Raw genomic sequence first — 18,224 nt, 5'->3', positions numbered from 1 at the left:
ATGAGGTCGAAGGAACTGTCCGTAGAGCTCAGAGGCAGGATTGTTTCGAGGCACAGAGCTGGGGAAGGGTACCAAAACATTTCTGCTAGTGTCTTAACGACCGTTCCACAGGTGCATGTTCATTAATTGTTTTTGGGTCATTGAACAAGCATGGGAAACAGTGTTTAAACCCTTTACAATGAAGACTGTGAAGTTATTTAGATTTTTATGAATTATCTTTGAAAGACAGGGTCCTGAAAAAGGGATGTTCATTTTTTTTGCTGAGATTATATATTTGTCTAAAATATACAACTGTGAAATCCAAATGCTATTGTTTTTCCATTCTGCCTTTGTCATGTACAGATTGTCCAAAACATTCACAATGAAAAAAAACGTTGCTTTTTTCAGTTCAGCCACATCCACCTACTTTCCAATCTTGCTTAGGGTTGTGTTTTTTTGTTTGTTTTTTTACAAAAATAACATTCTGCTTTACAACAGTCCAAAGATGAGTGGTCAATTATTTATATGATGTATATGATGCCCTTACGTGACAAAGCACAAAGTCATCTGACAGCACAACACATTGTTATCTCACCATTCTCTACCTGTAAAACTGCTCTTAATAATTTCAAACATCGGCCATGCAGGCTGATTCATTGCCGTAAAGTACCATATTTACCAAGGGGGTTAAAAATGGGAAATCATTTTGACATGTAAATGTTTTTTAAGGTGAATTCAAAGATTTTACATTGGTCCGTTCCCAGAGTGACTTTTTACATTTCCAACCCCTGGCTGTAGCCTACTAACTACTGTGTACAGGTTTGCTGTATATCTTAACAGCTTTCAAATTAACACCGGGTATTGTCCCAAGTGACACCCTATTCCCTACATAGTGCACTACTTTTAAACACTGTCAGAATCCCAAATTACACACCATACCTACATAGTGCATTATTTTTGATCAGAGCCCAGTGGGCCCTGGTCAAAAGTAATGTACTATATAGGGAATAGGGTGCCATTTGAGACGCACACTGAACCCTACTCCTCTCATCACCAGCAGCTATTTTCACAGCATTGTCAGGCATGTCAAATCAGATAGTGCTCTTTCCCACTGACACAGGCTGATTAGGATGAGCCGGAGAGCCAGGTCTCATTCTGCTGACTCTAGCTGTAACTACATGACAGTGGGAGCTAGCGCTAGCTGTTTGCTACGGGCTGAAACTGCCCTCATCCAGCTAGCATCGCTTCAGATAACGCACACCAACTGTTCCGGTTGGTTTTGAATTGGAAAATATTCTGCCCCGTCTTTTTGCCAAGAAAAACTATCTTTCATGATATAGGCTAGGGTAATATACAGGCAGTCACACACGCACAAACGATCGGCTGTATCTCATCCATAGCTCCATCATCTCTATCATCCTTTGTCCTCCATCCACAAATGCACACTAACAACAAAAAGCACCATTGTCTTATCACAAAGGCAACGTGGCAGCTGCCTGTATGATTGGCCCCTGGGATAATCTGGCAGTGCCTGCCTGCCTTTGTGGATGGATTTGTGCTCACAGAGATCGCCTACCTTGCATTGTAGGCCGGTGTGAGGAGCAGATTGCGTAAGAGGATCACCACAGTAACTGTGTAATTCAGAGGATGCTCAGCCCATTGCATCCCCAGCTACCCCAGCCATGCAGCCCCAAGCCAGCCCCTCCATGTTTGCTTTACTAGTGAGTGGGCATGACTGGCTCCCCTGCTGAGGACCATTACCACAGGAAGACGCTGGCACAGGGGGATTACCCAGCCCCGTGAAATCGAGGGGGAATTAGAGATCTAGAGACGGAGGGAGAGAGAATGGGGGGGGGGGGGGGGGGGGGCAGATCCCTCCTCATACCCTCATGCAGGAAACCAGGGATGTTTCACACCCACATGAAACTGTTCATACCTTCTGGAGCCCAGTCAATGAAAGCTGGAATGGACATTGTGGAATTTTGCTTTGTGTGTCTGTGACATATGTTATGTTCAGAACATTCTGTTTCCTAGAAAACCACTCCTCTTTCACATTATTCCATTGATGTCACTGGCAGCATTACGTGGTCCGCCTTGTGGGGGTAGGGTGAGAGAGGATATTCACTCTGGTCCTCCCACCCCATGGTGCTCACGAATCAGGAACACAACAGCGACTTGACTAATTTAACCTGATCTCAGGATAGATTATAAGGGAACTTGTTGAGTGAGTGCGGGAGAAAGGGCCTTCGTCCCAAATGGCAGCCTATTTCTGAGGGCCCATAGGGCTCTACAAGGGCCCATAGGGCTCTGGTCAAATGTAGTGCACTATATAGGAAATAGGGTACCATTTGGGAAACACTCAGGGGGCATAACCCACAGGTCTCCTCCCTGGCTACGGGGGACAGAGTGGGGCCTTAGTGGACCGAGGTGGCAGAGCGACTCATGATGTCCCATGGCCACGCTAGGCAGGCTTAGCTACTCGTTACATTAAAACAGGGGCTTCTGTGACAGAGTCAGCATTATGAAAGCTAAGAGGATTATGCTGATGGACATTTCTGGCGTTCTCGCCGTCAATTATCAAAATGAAAAGCAGTGACTGGGCAGGCCTGGCATGCCCTGCGGCACAGAGGAGCCTCTATCTCTCTCTCGGTCTGTCTGTCTTGTTTATCTCTATCCCATTCTATCTCCCTCACAGTCACAGAAGGGGTTACTGACGTTCACAAGTTTTTTTGTGCGTGTGCCTGTGCCATGGATTATAAAAAAGGGCATTTAAATTTTAATGTTTCTAAAGTGCAAAACTGTATGTTACGTAACTGTACTGTATAAAACTGTCCTAGCCGCACGTCAGTGGGCCAGTCATCCATGCTGCTCATGCCTAGAACTCCCTCCATCCATGATCCCTCTCTCGGCCCACCGTGACTAGTGTGTTTGGCCCACCGTCCTCCGACTGGCCGCGGGGTCATACGTGGGGCGTTCTACTAGCAGACATGGACGTTGGTGTGACGTCATTGAGTGTGTATAGTGTGTGAGGTAGGGTGGTGCGTAGAGCCACGGCAGTGACCATGTGGTAGGAAGGCTTGGGCCCACCCTGGGGATTAGCACAACGCTGCCTGTCAACGATACGATGTGCCCCCACTGCTGCAGCAGCGGACATCAGCCAATGACGAGCCACGGCCGAGCAGGAAAAAAGGCTGCTTTGTTAGTCACAACACTGACACCCTCACACACGGCTGTGTCTGAAATGGCACCCTCCTCTCTTTATAGTTCACTACTTTTCAGCATAGGGCTAAAAGAAGTGCACTTGAAAGGAATTAGGGTGCCATTTAGGCCTACTGCACACACACACACTCCCGATACAATGGGTAATTCAAACTTCACAGGGATAACAACATTGACCTTATATGTGGATTAGAAAAATTAACAAACCAGCGAGCCATTTTAAAATCCATTTTTACTTTCCTCGGTCTCATAATAAACCTGATTTCAGTTACCTGAAATACAAGCATGAGAGAATGTACTATTCTAGTGTGTTATTTACATGACAGTGCATTATGCTAATTTACCAAGATATCACTGCAGGGACAATGTCATCTCTAACCCTGGAACTGCTGCTGTGTGAACACACTTGATAAAGGGAATCTGAGGCAGACAGAATGGATGAAACATGGCTCCATCTGGTGGCGTCAAACTGTAACTGCAGCAGTACCGTTTAGTAAAGCCCCTGTAATGGAACTTGCCTACATACAGGCAAATCCATTTAATCAACTCAGGAAGTAAAAATGAAAACTTAAAAAAATAAAAATAAATTGGACCTCATTGAAACACTGTTCACTTCCTGAATTGCCCCCAACCTTGCCTACAGCGTAAACACGTCTCGTTCCCCTCTCAACCCACGGGAAAATATATAGGAAACAAACACATTTATTTGTTCAGAAAAGGGAATTTAAAGGTCCAATATGCAGTAATCGCGCCGCCATTTCCTGGTTGCTAAAATTCTAATAGTTCTCCTAATCTCAGTTTATGTGACAAAACAGTACAATGATTCTCTACAGTATACATTGTTTATCTAAACCACGGTGAAATATCTTTTCAATAACCCAAAATACAGCATTCTTTGGCTGTTTGAAGCTGGTGTATGAATCCGAAAGTAAAAGATGCAAAAACAAAACGTAATGGGAAGCATCGAAATACAAAAGATCTACCACTTCATAGACTTGCTTTCAATGAGAACGACAGATCAAAAACTCCCATTTCTATGTGAATTTGGTTGGGTCACCAAAACATTACATATTGCAGCTTTAAAGAGAAACACAAAACAACAGATACACTGATAAACCATTCCGGCCTACGTCGAACGATGTTGGGACTCTCCAGTGGTGAGCTTTCACCTCGCCAGCCCAGTTCAGAGCCGAGGGGGCTTGAGGAGAGGTAAAAATTACCCTAAGGGTCACATCAAGGAGGTGTCACTCCAGAAAAGCCCATCTGTCTCTCACTGCGGTGGGGAAAGACACACAATAAACAGTAAACAGATTTTTAAATGGGGGGGGGGGGGACAAATCAACACAGCAGTTGGAATTCAAACAGCTGGAGAGGCTCCCGAGGGGAGCTCAGGTAGCCTGTGTGTGGAGAACACCTAGAACCCTGTGGTCCTCTGGGTAATAGTCCTCACTCTCCTCCATCCTGTCTGTGTGATACTGTCATGACTGACACCATCTCTGCTGCATGTTGCTCCTCTCTCCTACAGGATCCCACAGCATACTGCTGACGCAGCACCTCTCTCCTACACCACAGCATACTGCTGATACAGCAGCTCACGGATCTTATAATAGTCATCACACAGGCATCCTTCCAGGCCGATGCGCCCCGCCTCCGTCTGTACAGGGGAGGAGACAAGGGTTAGAGGGGTCACACGTGCATTATCACTGAAAACTCCCAACATCATAAAAAATGATATATATAAAAAAAAAATCACAAGCAGATGCAAAATGGAGATGAAGTGTTGCTGACTTTTGTACAGAAGCAGAAATGGTTTATTGTCACAGGTTCCTAGTCTTGGCTGTTACGTCTGAATAAAATGTATCATGTCGTTTCTGCCTCATCCTTCCTTCCCCAGAGCATTCTTGTAAATAAATAACAATCGCTATTAAATTGAAGTTAAATACATATATAGTTTTGTTGACAACACAGGCCACCCCATGCACCCTCTGGGCTTGTTTACTATTTCCCATGCAGCAGCTCAGTGAAAGGGATGGTTTAGGCTGTCACAGAGCGCTGAACGTAAGGAGCCTTGGCTAGTGTGACCTGGAACGGCTCATATCTCCTGTTTCTGTAGTGTGAGGCATCTTGATGTACAAGTACACCCCCTGGACAGGACGCTCGTCTATCACAGGGCCTTACCCCCAATCTCCTTAATGCTGAGTGCCAAGCAGAGACTTAGGTATGACTCGGCCAGGGATCGAACTCCAACCTCAAGGCAGACACTAACTACAAGGCCACCGAGTTGGTGCAGAATGAACACAGGGCTGAATTAATGACCGTACTGTGTGTTGGGGAGGGGGGGGACAGACGGACAGTAAACTTACCCTGCGGACGGCCACCATGTTGTTACACACCAGCACTCCTCCCACAAACTCAGCCTGGATGCCCTCCCTCAGCAGTACCTGCTTGAAGTCGGACAGGCGCGGCTCGTTGATAAACACTGACTGGTGGCCTGGGATCTGTGAGTTAGACAGGGTGTGCATGGGTTAGAACCACAACTGTTTTCTATACACCTGATCTAAGACCAGTTGGACTCTGTGGAACTAAATCCATACAGTCGCTATACATTGGAGGTGAGTTCAACAAGGCTTCTGTTTTCAGCGAACATGTTCAGTTGAACGATTTTAATGTATATTCCAAAATGTTATGGTGAAACATTGAACAGCACATTTTCAAAAGGATTACTGTGGCATTTTACAGGCAAGAGTCAGACTGCAAATCACTTTGCTATTACTAATACACGGCCACAGGATTATCTGTGACGGCAGTTTAGACCCGAAACAGACACTTACGTTTGTCGCACACTACCAACTTTTTACTGACGTTAGCGGCTAACAAAATATACTGAACAAAAATATAAAACGCAACATCCAACAATTTGAAAGATTTTACTGAGTTACAGTTCATATAAAGAAATCAGTCAATTGAAATAAATTCATTAGGCTCTAATCTATGGATTTCACATGACTGGGAAAACAGATGTTTGTCACAGATACCATATAAAAACGCGCCTCAGGATCTGATTACGGTATTCCTGTATTCCTCGCTCGCCCTCCCCCGGGGCCAGCGCTCGCTCGCCCTCCCCCGGGGCCAGCGCTCGCTCGCCCTCCCCCGGGGCCAGCGCTCGCTCGCCCTCCCCCGGGGCCAGCGCTCGCTCGCCCTCCCCCGGGGCCAGCGCTCGCTCGCCCTCCCCCGGGGCCAGCGCTCGCTCGCCCTCCCCCGGGGCCAGCGCTCGCTCGCCCTCCCCCGGGGCCAGCGCTCGCTCGCCCTCCCCCGGGGCCAGCGCTCGCTCGCCCTCCCCCGGGGCCAGCGCTCGCTCTCCCTCCCCCGGGGCCAGCGCTCGCTCTCCCTCCCCCGGGGCCAGCGCTCGCTCGCCCTCCCCCGGGGCCAGCGCTCGCTCGCCCTCCCCCGGGGCCAGCGCTCGCTCGCCCTCCCCCGGGGCCAGCGCTCGCTCGCCCTCCCCCGGGGCCAGCGCTCGCTCGCCCTCCCCCGGGGCCAGCGCTCGCTCGCCCTCCCCCGGGGCCAGCGCTCGCTCGCCCTCCCCCGGGGCCAGCGCTCGCTCGCTCTCCCCCGGGGCCAGCGCTCGCTCGCTCTCCCCCGGGGCCAGCGCTCGCTCTCCCCCTCCCCCGGGGCCAGCGCTCGCTCTCCCCCTCCCCCGGGGCCAGCGCTCGCTCTCCCCCTCCCCCGGGGCCAGCGCTCGCTCTCCCCCCTCCCCCGGGGCCAGCGCTCGCTCTCCCCCTCCCCCGGGGCCAGCGCTCGCTCTCCCCCTCCCCCGGGGCCAGCGCTCGCTCTCCCCCTCCCCCGGGGCCAGCGCTCGCTCTCCCCCCTCCCCCGGGGCCAGCGCTCGCTCTCCCCCTCCCCCGGGGCCAGCGCTCGCTCTCCCCCTCCCCCGGGGCCAGCGCTCGCTCTCCCCCTCCCCCGGGGCCAGCGCTCGCTCTCCCCCTCCCCCGGGGCCAGCGCTCGCTCTCCCCCTCCCCCAGGGCCAGCGCTCGCTCTCACCTCGTGGGCAGGCAGAGGCTCCAGGGTAGGGATGACATCACTCTCCTCCGACAGCTCGCGCACATCCTCGCCAAACAACGTCTTCATGGCGCGCTGCTGCGCCACCACGCTATGGTCTGTGGTGGCATCGTCAGCAGGGGTCACGTCCATGGCCAGCTCGCTGTCTTCCACAACCTCCTCGCCAGTTCCCTTCTCGCCTTTCACCATGCCCTCCTCAGGCAGCACGCCTGTGTCCACCTTGACCACGCGCATGTCCAGTACGCCGTCGATCCACGCCAGCTCTGTGTCCTTGGCGCGGCAGAACTGCAGCGAGCTCACCAGTGAGTCTTTCAACCGCACCTGGGGAACAAGAACACAACCTCTGATGTATATACGACAGAAAGTGGTTAAGCACAACGTTTACGTGTTTCTATACATTTCTGCACAGAAATAAAACTGCCTCTGTAGCTCAGTTGGTAGAGCACGGCGTTTGCAACACCAGGATAGTGGGTTTGATTCCCTGGACCACCCATACGTAATATTAATGCACGCTTGACTGGAAGTCGCTTTGAATAAAAGTGTCTGCTAAATGGCATATATTATAATATTATTATAAACCTTGTACACAATTGAGCCATTGTCTGGTCCAGAATTCTAAGATGGCTTGACCTGGGTTTGATTAGTTACAGCAGGGGTGGGCAATTCCAGTCCTTGAGGGCCTGATTGGTGTCAGTCTTGCCCCAGCTAACACACCTGACTCCAATAATCACCTAATCATGATCTTCAGGTTAGACCGACATCTGATTAATCGGCTGTGTTTGCTAGGGATGGAGAAACAGTGTGACACCAATCAGGCCTAGGAGGACTGGAGTTTCCCACCCCTGAGTTACAGTAACCGTGACTAAAGCACATCAACTTTCTGACTGGTGAATCGTGATAACACAAAATGATATGTCAAATGGGTCAATTAATCACAGGGCATTAGTCAAAAACCTGTCCCAAAATATCCTGCATGAGCATATATTTTTTGTATGACATTCTACCTGGTAAATGTGTGTCTCACTGGTGGCGTCCACAGTCTCCTGCAGCTTGGGCGTGTAGACCTTGATGTCCTTGGTGAAGGCCTTGCAGGACTCGGCCAGGTCCAAGCTGGCCTCGGGGGGGCCGTGCACGATCACCAGCTGCCGCGGCTTCATTTGGTTAATGATCTTCTTGATGGAGTCGCCGTCCGAGCGGCCCTCGTAGTCGATGTAAGTTACCCTGGCTCTGTACAGGAAGATCAGACCAGAATTGATAATTTCTCAATATTTTAAATATGCATTAAGAAAGAAAAACAATTACATTTTTAGAAAGAAATGGGCACAATTCATATTTTGTGCAAATAAAAAAATTGCTTAATAGTCTTGGCAGTATAATTAAAATCACAAGCTTACATTTTTCAGCAATATGCCTTGTATGTCATTAGAATATACGTCAGAATGATTTTAGCAGTGAGAGGCTCTGAATACATCTGCTCTCATTTAGGTGTTTGGGCCCAATTACTTGATCTCTAGGTTCTCCGTAGTGGAGGTACACTTGGTGGGTACTTTGGATGAGGAGTCCTGGTCCATGGGTTCGTCCCCGTTGGCCATGCCCGACTCCAGCTTGTTCTTCTCCTCCTCAGTGGCCTGGAGCTCTGGTACCAGGAAGTCCTCCGGTCTGGAGACAGTCATTCATTAGTACAATATTGTGTGACGCCATCTGGAGCTGCTACAACAAAGATTCCAATGCATAGCTAGAGCTCATTATCCAAAGGGATTTCCTGATTCGATTTCTATCTTTCTACATTACCTGATCTCTCCATAATACTACTAGTTCACTGACTACAGTACCTGATGATCTCTCCATAATACTACTAGTTCACTGACTACAGTACCTGATGATCTCTCCATAATACTACTAGTTCACTGACTACAGTACCTGATGATCTCTCCATAACACTACTAGTTCACTGACTACAGTTCCTGATGATCTCTCCATAATACTACTAGTTCCTGATGATCTCTCCATAACACTACTAGTTCACTGACTACAGTACCTGATGATCTCTCCATAATACTACTAGTTCACTGACTACAGTACCTGATGATCTCTCCATAATACTACTAGTTCACTGACTACAGTACCTGATGATCTCTCCATAACACTACTAGTTCACTGACTACAGTTCCTGATGATCTCTCCATAATACTACTAGTTCCTGATGATCTCTCCATAATACTACTAGTTCACTGACTACAGTATCTGATGATCTCTCCATAATACTACTAGTTCACTGACTACAGTACCTGATGATCACTCCATAATACTACTAGTTCACTGACTACAGTACCTGATGATCTCTCCATAATACTACTAGTTCACTGACTACAGTACCTGATGATCTCTCCATAATACTACTAGTTCACTGACTACAGTACCTGATGATCACTCCATAATACTACTAGTTCACTGACTACAGTACCTGATGATCTCTCCATAATACTACTAGTTCACTGACTACAGTACCTGATGATCTCTCCGTACTCATCCCATTTGACCCTCTCCTCGTGGGTGGGGAACATGGGGTAAGACTTCTTGGCCTGTTTGAAGAAGCTGCCCTTGCGGACGCCGTCTCCCTTCATCATGAGATCGTGGTGTTTGGTTTTCACCACCGCCGGCAGCTCCAGGTCATCCTCCATGTCGCTCTCATCACTCGAGTCCACGTCCACCCTGCGACAGACACAAATATATTAGACACACAATCTTGCTGCGTTTCGTCACCTCAAAGACGAACACATCTTCATTCCTGGAGAACAACCGTGCTGTTATGTGGTTGTCTCACCTAGTTCCCTTAAGATGGATGCACTGTAAGTCACACTGGATAAGAGCGTCTACTAAATGACTAAAATGTCATCTGTGCACACATACAAACACACAGAAAACAGCTAAATAATACCCCTAACCCACCTGGAAGAATATGATTCACAGTGCAGTAGTATTGTGAATACGAATAGGCCAGAAATAAAGTGTCAGTGACTCACTCTTTTTCTTGTTCAAGTTTTTTGGCAGCTTCCTTCTTCATTCTCTCTTTCTCCAGGTATTCTTCCAGCTCTCTGCCTTCCAGCTTCACCCGTTTCCTAATCTGTCAACATGACAACAAAAATGTATGAAAAGGGGGGGTGAGAAAGCCAGTGTGACATATCAAGCTGTTCCCATGCTTGAGTTGAGATGGAAACAGAGACAGGAAGAGCCATATGGACACGCTGCACAAACAGATAAATCCCCAAATCTGAGCCAAAATGGCAGCTCTTCTTCCCTAAAGTCTTCTCTTATAGTTTCACCTCCAGGTCCAGCATCTTCTCCCCGGGGTTGTCGATGAGGTAGCGGCCCAGGGTGCCGGGCGTGGTACGGTAGGTAAGGATCACAGAGTTCTTGGCATCCTGACACCATTGGATGAAGAGCTCGCGGGAGAAGCCAGACTCCAGGTCGGGCTGGCTGCAGAGCACCACCTTGGGGCTGGGCACACGGGCCAGGTCGGCCAGGCTGTGGCACAGGGACAGGTGGCGGAACTGGAAGGGGTTGTTGCGCTTGTCTTCGAAGCAGCGCATCAGCTTGTCACTCATCCACTCCACCTGTAGGGCAGAATATAACAGAGTCACCACTACTGTTACCATGCCTATTACAATGACAGAGTGATGCAAGACGGGCTGTTTGAGGTACCGTGTGACATGCTACATTTTGCAAAATATATTAATCCTGTGCCACAAAACGCTAACATTTTCATACCTTTCAGAAGATGCAGGATGTTACATATGACAGCCCATTTAAATGAGTAGTGAGCACACTATTGAAACGTGAATAAAAGCACATTAGCACTTATAAGTAGATGGTACTGGACCTGGGGATTTTTTTTAGTTTTTTTGATCTTTCAAATAATTTTTAGCTGTGCTCACATGTTGCAACTATACCAACAGAATAGTCCCGAAAGTGCAAACTCCACCCATCTGGCACTCCAGGCAGGCTGAAGCAAATACAGATTTGTCTGGTACTGTGTGGTCAGGTAATGAAAGGGTATGTGTGTGACTCAGACCTGAGACTTAGAGAACTCCACCACGTTGTAGCTGACGTTGTTGAGCAGGGCCAGAGAGTAGACCCCCAGCCCGGCATCCTTCGTCCTCCAGATCTGGTCCAGCAGCTGAGCCAGCTCCAGTACACGGCCTGCCGTATCCACCGCGATCAGCACGTTGCCGTCGCCGCGTAGGGTCTCCATTACATTGGCTGAAGGGGGGGGGGGGGGGCGGACAGACGGACGATTGTTATACCACTTTTTCCCCCTCTTCATATTCAACCAATAGGTATTACTGTAGCCTGGTCCCAGATATTTTTGTGTTGTCTGGCCAACTCCTATGGTCATGACTTTCCAGTGACCACAGGTAGTTGGTAAAACAGCACAAACATATGTGACCAGGCTAGGATTGCAGATGTTTGAGTGTTGATTAACTTACTAAGGAGCTGCTCGTCCCTTTGCTTGCGACGCGGCTGCACGTATGTAGCGTTGAACGAGTCTGTGATGAGAAGAGAGGGACGACTCACCGACTCCAACGTACACCCATTCAGGTGGCTGGAGAAAATAAACAAACAATATAACCACCGTTCCCCCTCTACTCAAGTCGCTGGCTTTCTCCGCCACCGACAGCTCTCTCGCCATCGCTCCACCCCTCAGCTCTCCTTCCCACCCCTCAGCTCTCCTTCCCACATCTATCGCTTGCTCTTCTCTCCATCCCTCCACTCACAGAGTGTTTGTTTAATAGCTTACTGATTCTGTGAGGCACCAAGCCTCAAACAAACACATGTCTGATAAACAATTTCACAAATTCAGCTGTTCTTAAATCTTTGCTATGCTTTAATAAAGGCTTTACACTTGTTCATTAGACCAGCCTCTCTGGTATTATTTATAATGTATTTAGTGTTGTTTACACTGTTCCAAATTGTCTGAAAAATTTGATTTATAATAACTCCCCTTTATCTCCTTCTTATTGCTATTATTAGTACTATAATGATCATCATTATAATAATGAATGCCATTATGATTAGTAGTATTAGTATAGCAGCCTATAACCACCACCAAGCTGTAGGCCTAAGAGCGCATCCTATTTAGACTTAATACCGTAACTTAGGCCTGCTTCAATACTTATATATGCTACTGTATCTATCTATCATTCATTCCTTCACATCACACATCAGGAGTGATTCATGTTTTTAAGTGCAATCAAGCCTTTTAGTTTTAAAATAACATAGTGACCCTTGAATAATTAGTAAATAAACTATTCCATGTTGGCAACTGCATTCACATATGCATGCAACCGTTTTTAGTATTTGCTGTAATAACCAAAAAATAAAACTTAAGACTCTACGGTACACTTATAATCTATCTAGTGTTGTTCCAAACGGTCATAAAAAGTATATTATAATCTAACAGCACCTGTTTGACACACATCATATGTACGCAGCGCTTACTCTCCACCTTTTTATTCATCTCCAGTATTTTACACAACTTTTTTGGTCTAAACTCCACTCGCCGTGTTTGGAGGAAGAAGAAGGATGAGTACAACCCCAAGAACACCATCCCAACCATGAAGCATGGGAGGTGGAAACATCATTCTTTGGGGATGCTTTTCTGCAAAGGGGACAGCACGACTGCACCGTATTGAGGGGAGGATGGATGGGACCATGTATCGCGAGATCTTGGCCAACAACCTCCTTCCCTCAGTAAGAGCATTGAAGATGGGTCGTGGCTGGGTCTTCCAGCATGACAACGACCCGAAACACACAGCCAGGGCAACTAAGGAGTGGCTCCGTAAGAAGCATCTCAAGGTCCTGGAGTGGCCTAGCCAGTCTCCAGACCTGAACCCAATACAAAATCTTTGGAGGGAGCTGAAAGTCCGTATTGCCCAGCGACAGCCCCGAAACCTGAAGGATCTGGAGAAGGTCTGTATGGAGGAGTGGACCAAAATCCCTGCTGCAGTGTGTGCAAACCTGGTCAAGAACTACAGGAAACGTATGATCTCTGTAATTGTAAACAAAGGTTTCTGTACCAAATATTAAGTTCTGCTTTTCTGATGTATCAAATACTTAGGTCATGCAATAAAATGCAAATTAATACTTAAAAATCATACAATGTGATTTTCTGGATTTTTGTTTTTTGTCTCTCACAGTTGAAGTGTACCTATGATAAAAAATTACAGACCTCTACATGCTTTGTAAGTAGGAAAACCTGCAAAATCGGCAGTGTATCAAATACTTGTTCTCCCCACTGTCTGTGTGTGTGTGTGTGTGTGTGTGTGTGTGTGTGTGTGTGTGTGTGTGTGTGTGTGTGTGTGTGTGTGTGTGTGTGTGTGTGTGTGTGTGTGTGTGTGTGTGTGTGTGTGTGTGTGTATATATATATATATATATATATATATATATATACACACACACACACACACACACACACACACACACAGTGGGGAGAACAAGTATTTGATACACTGCCGATTTTGCAGGTTTTGCAGGCTCTATATATATATATAGAGAGATTTTTTAACACAGAGCATCAAGTCTGATCCCGGCCCAATCAAATCAATTGCGTTCTAGACCTCTAGTCATCTGTGCGTCTTAATTATTTCATCAAACAATGCACTTAAAGCATCAGACAAGCTCAGTGCATAGAGTTGATTAAAACACATAAGATGTCTACATATGGAAAAATACACATGATCAAATTTCGACCAATCGATTGGTCGAAAGAACAGACGACTCTCGGGCAACCAAGATTTATTATTTTTTTTAGTCTGGGATGGCCTCTACTCACATCTCTCCCTCCCTCTACTCACATCTCTCTTTTGTGGTTGAAGTCCACAGCGTAAACAATCTCCTCCTCCCCATCCTTCACAATCTTCCAGATGGTCCCTCCGATCATGTGACCAGCAGGAAGTGGAGTGATGGACAGACCATGTCCTTTCCCTGTAAACAAAACGTAGAAAGGTCGATTGAACCAGTGTTTTATACTAGGGCAAAGAGATCACTACAACAGGAGGCAATCAAAATTGGACAGACCATGTCTTTCCCTGTCAAATAGGAAAGATGGATTACTGGAGACCAGTGTTATGGTTTGAACAGATACAGTACATTACTCAGCAGGAGTCAATAGAAATGATAAATATTATAATCGAGTCATTATGTAACACTGATACATGGATTACTGACCTTTCAGATTGACAATCTGGGAGTACTTCAACTGCTGGATTTTGTCGAAAGCGCAGTCCACATCATCCAGGGTGAACAGGTTGAAGTCCTCAGTGTTGTTACGCGACTACCAAAACAACAGATCACAAGTGAGAATAGTTTTACTGTTACCCCCTCTGCCCCCACGTTTCGGTTTTACAGTGCACTGTTAACCCCTCTGCCCCCACGTTTCAGTTTTACAGTGCACTGTTACCCCCTCTGCCCCCACGTTTCAGTTTTACAGTGCACTGTTACCCCCTCTGCCCCCACGTTTCGGTTTTACAGTGCCCTGTTACCTCTTGTACTCCCACCCCCCCCCCACGTTTCGGTTCCCCACATTATTAGTTTTTGCCCTAGCACTACACAGCTGATTGAAATAATCATCAGACTTTGATTATTTGAATCAGCTATCTAGTGCTAGGACCCCCAAAAATATGTGCACCCCTTGGGGTCCCCAGGACCAGGATTGGGAAACACTGGCGCAGTATATTGCATACATCCCCTAGCCTGGTCCCAGATCTGTTTGTGCTGTCTTGCAGAGTTGGCAAGACACCAAAAACTGATCTGGGACCAGGTTATCACACCTCTGCCTCACCTGATACAGGTCATACATGAACATCTGACCCATCTTGTAGACGGGGATGGTGGCATATATGGGGCAGTTTAGGCCCAGCTTGCCCACAGCATAGGGCAGGGCCCCCAGGTGCAGGGGGTCGGGATGGGAGAGGAGCACCGCGTCAACCTGGTGGACATACCTGGAGGAGGAGGAGGAATGGCCTATAAGAAATCTGATTGACTGGGACAAGTTCTAGTTGTTGACTTTAGGAATCAATTCAATTGAGACTGTGGTGGGGATGTCTAGATAGCTGACATCGAGAATCAATTAGTAACTCCAATCACATTTTGCCCTGCCCGATGTATCCCCTTCATGTGTAACCAATCATTAGGCCTATGTTCTGAGTCTTCCCAAGGAGTCCCTTTAGATATGCCAAGTACCCCATTGAGAACTACTGGCTTAGATTATGATGTGGGCTTCTACCTTTTCATGGAATCAATGATGTCCATGGAGAAGCTCTCATCCCAGCCACAGTCCAGGAGGAAGCGGAACTCATCCACCTGCAGCAGGTAGCAGAGGGCAGACTCCTCCTGCACCCCTGACACAGCAGTCAGTTTGATAATAGACGTCATTTTCCTCAGCTGTTATACTACAGGGACAAGACATAGAACCATTAGTTAACTAGCTATTAACAAGATTATATTTTGAACCACTTCACATGCAGCAATATGACTGAGGTATGCATGTATTGTAAAATGAAAACAGCCATGGTCCATAAATGGTATGGACATGATACAACTTCACAGCAGTTTCAAGATTTACTAGACAATATAACACTATTTATAATACAGCACTGACGTTAAGTAGTTGAGATCACAAGCTAAAGTAATTGTTAGCAGTCCCAGCTAGCTAACGTTAGCTAGCATGCTACGTTTGCTAGCAGACAAATGTTGCTATTACAATGGGCCATAGACTAACGAGTAACATACCATCAAGTGCCATATAGGTTTTAACTTCAATTGATCAAAAAATTCAATAACACGAAGAGTCTAACATTATAATATTATGACATTTTTAGCAACAATTGTCCACACTTCTTCCATCGACTCAGACATGTTTGCCGCTGAAACGTCAAAGGTCACTGGGAGATACTATTAAATATATCTATGGCGGCGTAAATATAAATAATTATATTGCCAAAGAAGAAATGCACTCGTTTTACTATTCAAATGAAAATGATCCTCCAGACTAATTAGCTCATATTCTGAAGTTCAAGACATATTCAATTTAAAAGCATTTTTCATTACATACAAGTTAACAAGTTAACACCACAATTTTAGAGCACTTGGTAGGTTCCAATGTCCTCTGAAGCCCAATGAGCGAGAGAAGCTGAAGGCTAGGTAAAATGTCACTTTTGTATATTTTACTATATGTTAATTCTTAGTTTGCTATATGTATTTCTATAGCCGTGCGTGCAATACTTCAACGTATATCTTGCAATCGCAATAATTATTGTGGGAAGAACAGTGGCTTATTGCTTGCTAGTTAACCAGCTGGAGTCCATGATGAACTAGCCCATGATCGTGACTCCCAGTTCCATAACACAAGATTCAAGAGACGCGATGTTCGTTTTGAACAATGAACACGCATCGCTTGCGGTACGGTTTTAGAAGCATAAGGACCTTCTCTTTCATAATGATAAATAATGTCCCACAAACAAAAGGTTGCATTGACACACATTTTTTATGGTCTGGGTTCCCACATGGACATAGTTCCATGTTACAGTGCTTGTTTACGGAAAACAGAGGAAGACACAGTGGACTACCTGTGCCAATTAACTATCTGTCTCTCCGAACACCTGTGTGTAAACTCAGTATGTCACTGACAAATACTGCCAACTGCAACTGTGTAAAACCCGTTTAAAACAGTGTACAGGAACAGTGTGCCTTTTGCATTTGTGAAATTATTTTGTGATATTAAACGAGTGATTTTATGTTTCTATAACCGTACCGTAATTGAGAATCGATTCACATTTAGATGGAGTATTTGGCTGTAAGAGCCAATTCACCATTTAAACACATGTATGGTCCACCTTGGACTAAAGAGTGAAGTTAGGCCCCTTTAGTCCAATATTGGGCTAAAGTTAGCTTGGTGTGATAGTAACATCAACGATAGCTAGGTAGCTCAACAACAACAAAAATGAACGTGTATTTGCTGATAACAGTTGTGTGGACACTAGGATAAACAGTTCGCTAACAACTAATGTTCATCTAACTTAGCCAACTGGTTGTGGCCCACTAACAGTTAGCTTGCTATTATTCCCCCGGGTTCCAGTCTCTTTATGCATTCTTGACAACTCCTTAGAACTTGACAGCAGAAACAGACTTGCATACATGCTGGTGTATTATGCTGTCACACAGCTATAGCTGCATAAAATATTTATTTTTATACAATGTGGCTGCATACAGTATACTGTAAATGCATATGTGTTTTGCACCAACCAGGAAACATGGTGAACTTTGCTGCCCTGATGCGTGACCATTGGGTGAACATATTTGTCCCCCTTGGCTTTGTGATTGGGATCTACATGGACAGAGCACAGGACCAGAAGCTGACTGCTTTCAGGAACAAAAGTGCATTGTACAGCAGGTGAGTTAAATCTGCACCCACTGATGCACAATATAGAAGCAAACCGTACTGTGCTGGCACAGATATTCTCTTTTCACAAACTATGGCAGATTCAAGACCAGGCCAGTACATCTTGGTCTTGTGGTTTGAATCAGGCATCAGTATCTAGCCTTCATATGAAATGATACATTCTTAGCAATAGTCCAAGTGTGTACTAATGGTCCTCTGAATATTCTCCCTTATGTATAGGGAGCTGAAGCCAGGTGAGGAAGTCACCTGGAAGTAGACGCACCCGTCACCTGGAAGTAGACCCACCCGTCACCTGGAATATTTGTGCCCCAGGTCACATCTCCTGTTGTCTGGATGGTTTTCAAACCAAGTATGCCATTAAGAAGTTTCCGTAACTGTATCTTTGTGGGTTGTATTGACTAATAAACATGTCCCTTTGTCAGCTAGTGAATCATGTGTGATAAAGTATACGCAATCGTAGCGATAATGCAAAGTTGGACATTTCCATAACAATGTACTTCCATTAGCAACA

The 18,224-nt window shown here is 46.4% G+C and overlaps 2 protein-coding genes across 2 annotated transcripts; one reads left to right on the top strand and one right to left on the bottom strand.

The window, feature by feature from the left end:
• Positions 1–4,667: 4,667 nt before the first annotated feature.
• On the bottom strand, positions 4,668–16,186 carry LOC129825456 (cleavage and polyadenylation specificity factor subunit 2). Its single transcript, XM_055885567.1, has 15 exons — positions 16,045–16,186; positions 15,539–15,704; positions 15,095–15,254; positions 14,482–14,587; positions 14,109–14,238; positions 11,742–11,857; positions 11,327–11,514; positions 10,578–10,868; positions 10,278–10,378; positions 9,763–9,966; positions 8,758–8,913; positions 8,259–8,481; positions 7,237–7,575; positions 5,562–5,696; positions 4,668–4,852 (listed from the first exon to the last, which is right to left on the bottom strand). Exons 2-15 carry the CDS (start codon positions 15,685–15,687, stop codon positions 4,760–4,762), a joined length of 2,391 nt encoding a protein of 796 aa, XP_055741542.1. The 5' UTR covers positions 15,688–15,704; positions 16,045–16,186; the 3' UTR covers positions 4,668–4,759.
• Positions 16,187–16,359: 173 nt separating this feature from the next.
• Positions 16,360–18,134, top strand: LOC129825455 (NADH dehydrogenase [ubiquinone] 1 beta subcomplex subunit 1-like). Its single transcript, XM_055885566.1, has 3 exons — positions 16,360–16,455; positions 17,560–17,704; positions 17,933–18,134. The coding sequence occupies exons 2-3, from the start codon at positions 17,565–17,567 to the stop codon at positions 17,967–17,969; spliced, it is 177 nt and encodes a 58-aa protein (XP_055741541.1). The 5' UTR covers positions 16,360–16,455; positions 17,560–17,564; the 3' UTR covers positions 17,970–18,134.
• Positions 18,135–18,224: the final 90 nt, after the last annotated feature.

Source organism: Salvelinus fontinalis, chromosome 27 (genome assembly GCF_029448725.1).
Source record: "Salvelinus fontinalis isolate EN_2023a chromosome 27, ASM2944872v1, whole genome shotgun sequence".
NCBI classification, from domain to species: domain Eukaryota; kingdom Metazoa; phylum Chordata; class Actinopteri; order Salmoniformes; family Salmonidae; genus Salvelinus; species Salvelinus fontinalis.
The sequence above is the reverse complement of the archived record's forward strand: the minus strand, read 5'-3'. Positions and strand labels throughout refer to the sequence as shown.

Bases quoted from the DNA above. Each gene is read 5' to 3' on its own strand.
- LOC129825455 (XM_055885566.1), top strand. From the start codon at position 17,565: ATGGTGAACTTTGCTGCCCTGATGCGTGACCATTGGGTGAACATATTT. The intron at 17,705-17,932 runs GTGAGTTAAATC...CCTTATGTATAG, and splicing joins AAAAGTGCATTGTACAGCAG to GGAGCTGAAGCCAGGTGAGG.
- LOC129825456 (XM_055885567.1), bottom strand. From the start codon at position 15,687: ATGACGTCTATTATCAAACTGACTGCTGTGTCAGGGGTGCAGGAGGAG. The intron at 14,588-15,094 runs GTGAGGCAGAGG...TTGTTTTGGTAG, and splicing joins TCATGTATGACCTGTATCAG to TCGCGTAACAACACTGAGGA. The intron at 8,914-9,762 runs GTACTGTAGTCA...GACTGTCTCCAG, and splicing joins GAGTACGGAGAGATCATCAG to ACCGGAGGACTTCCTGGTAC.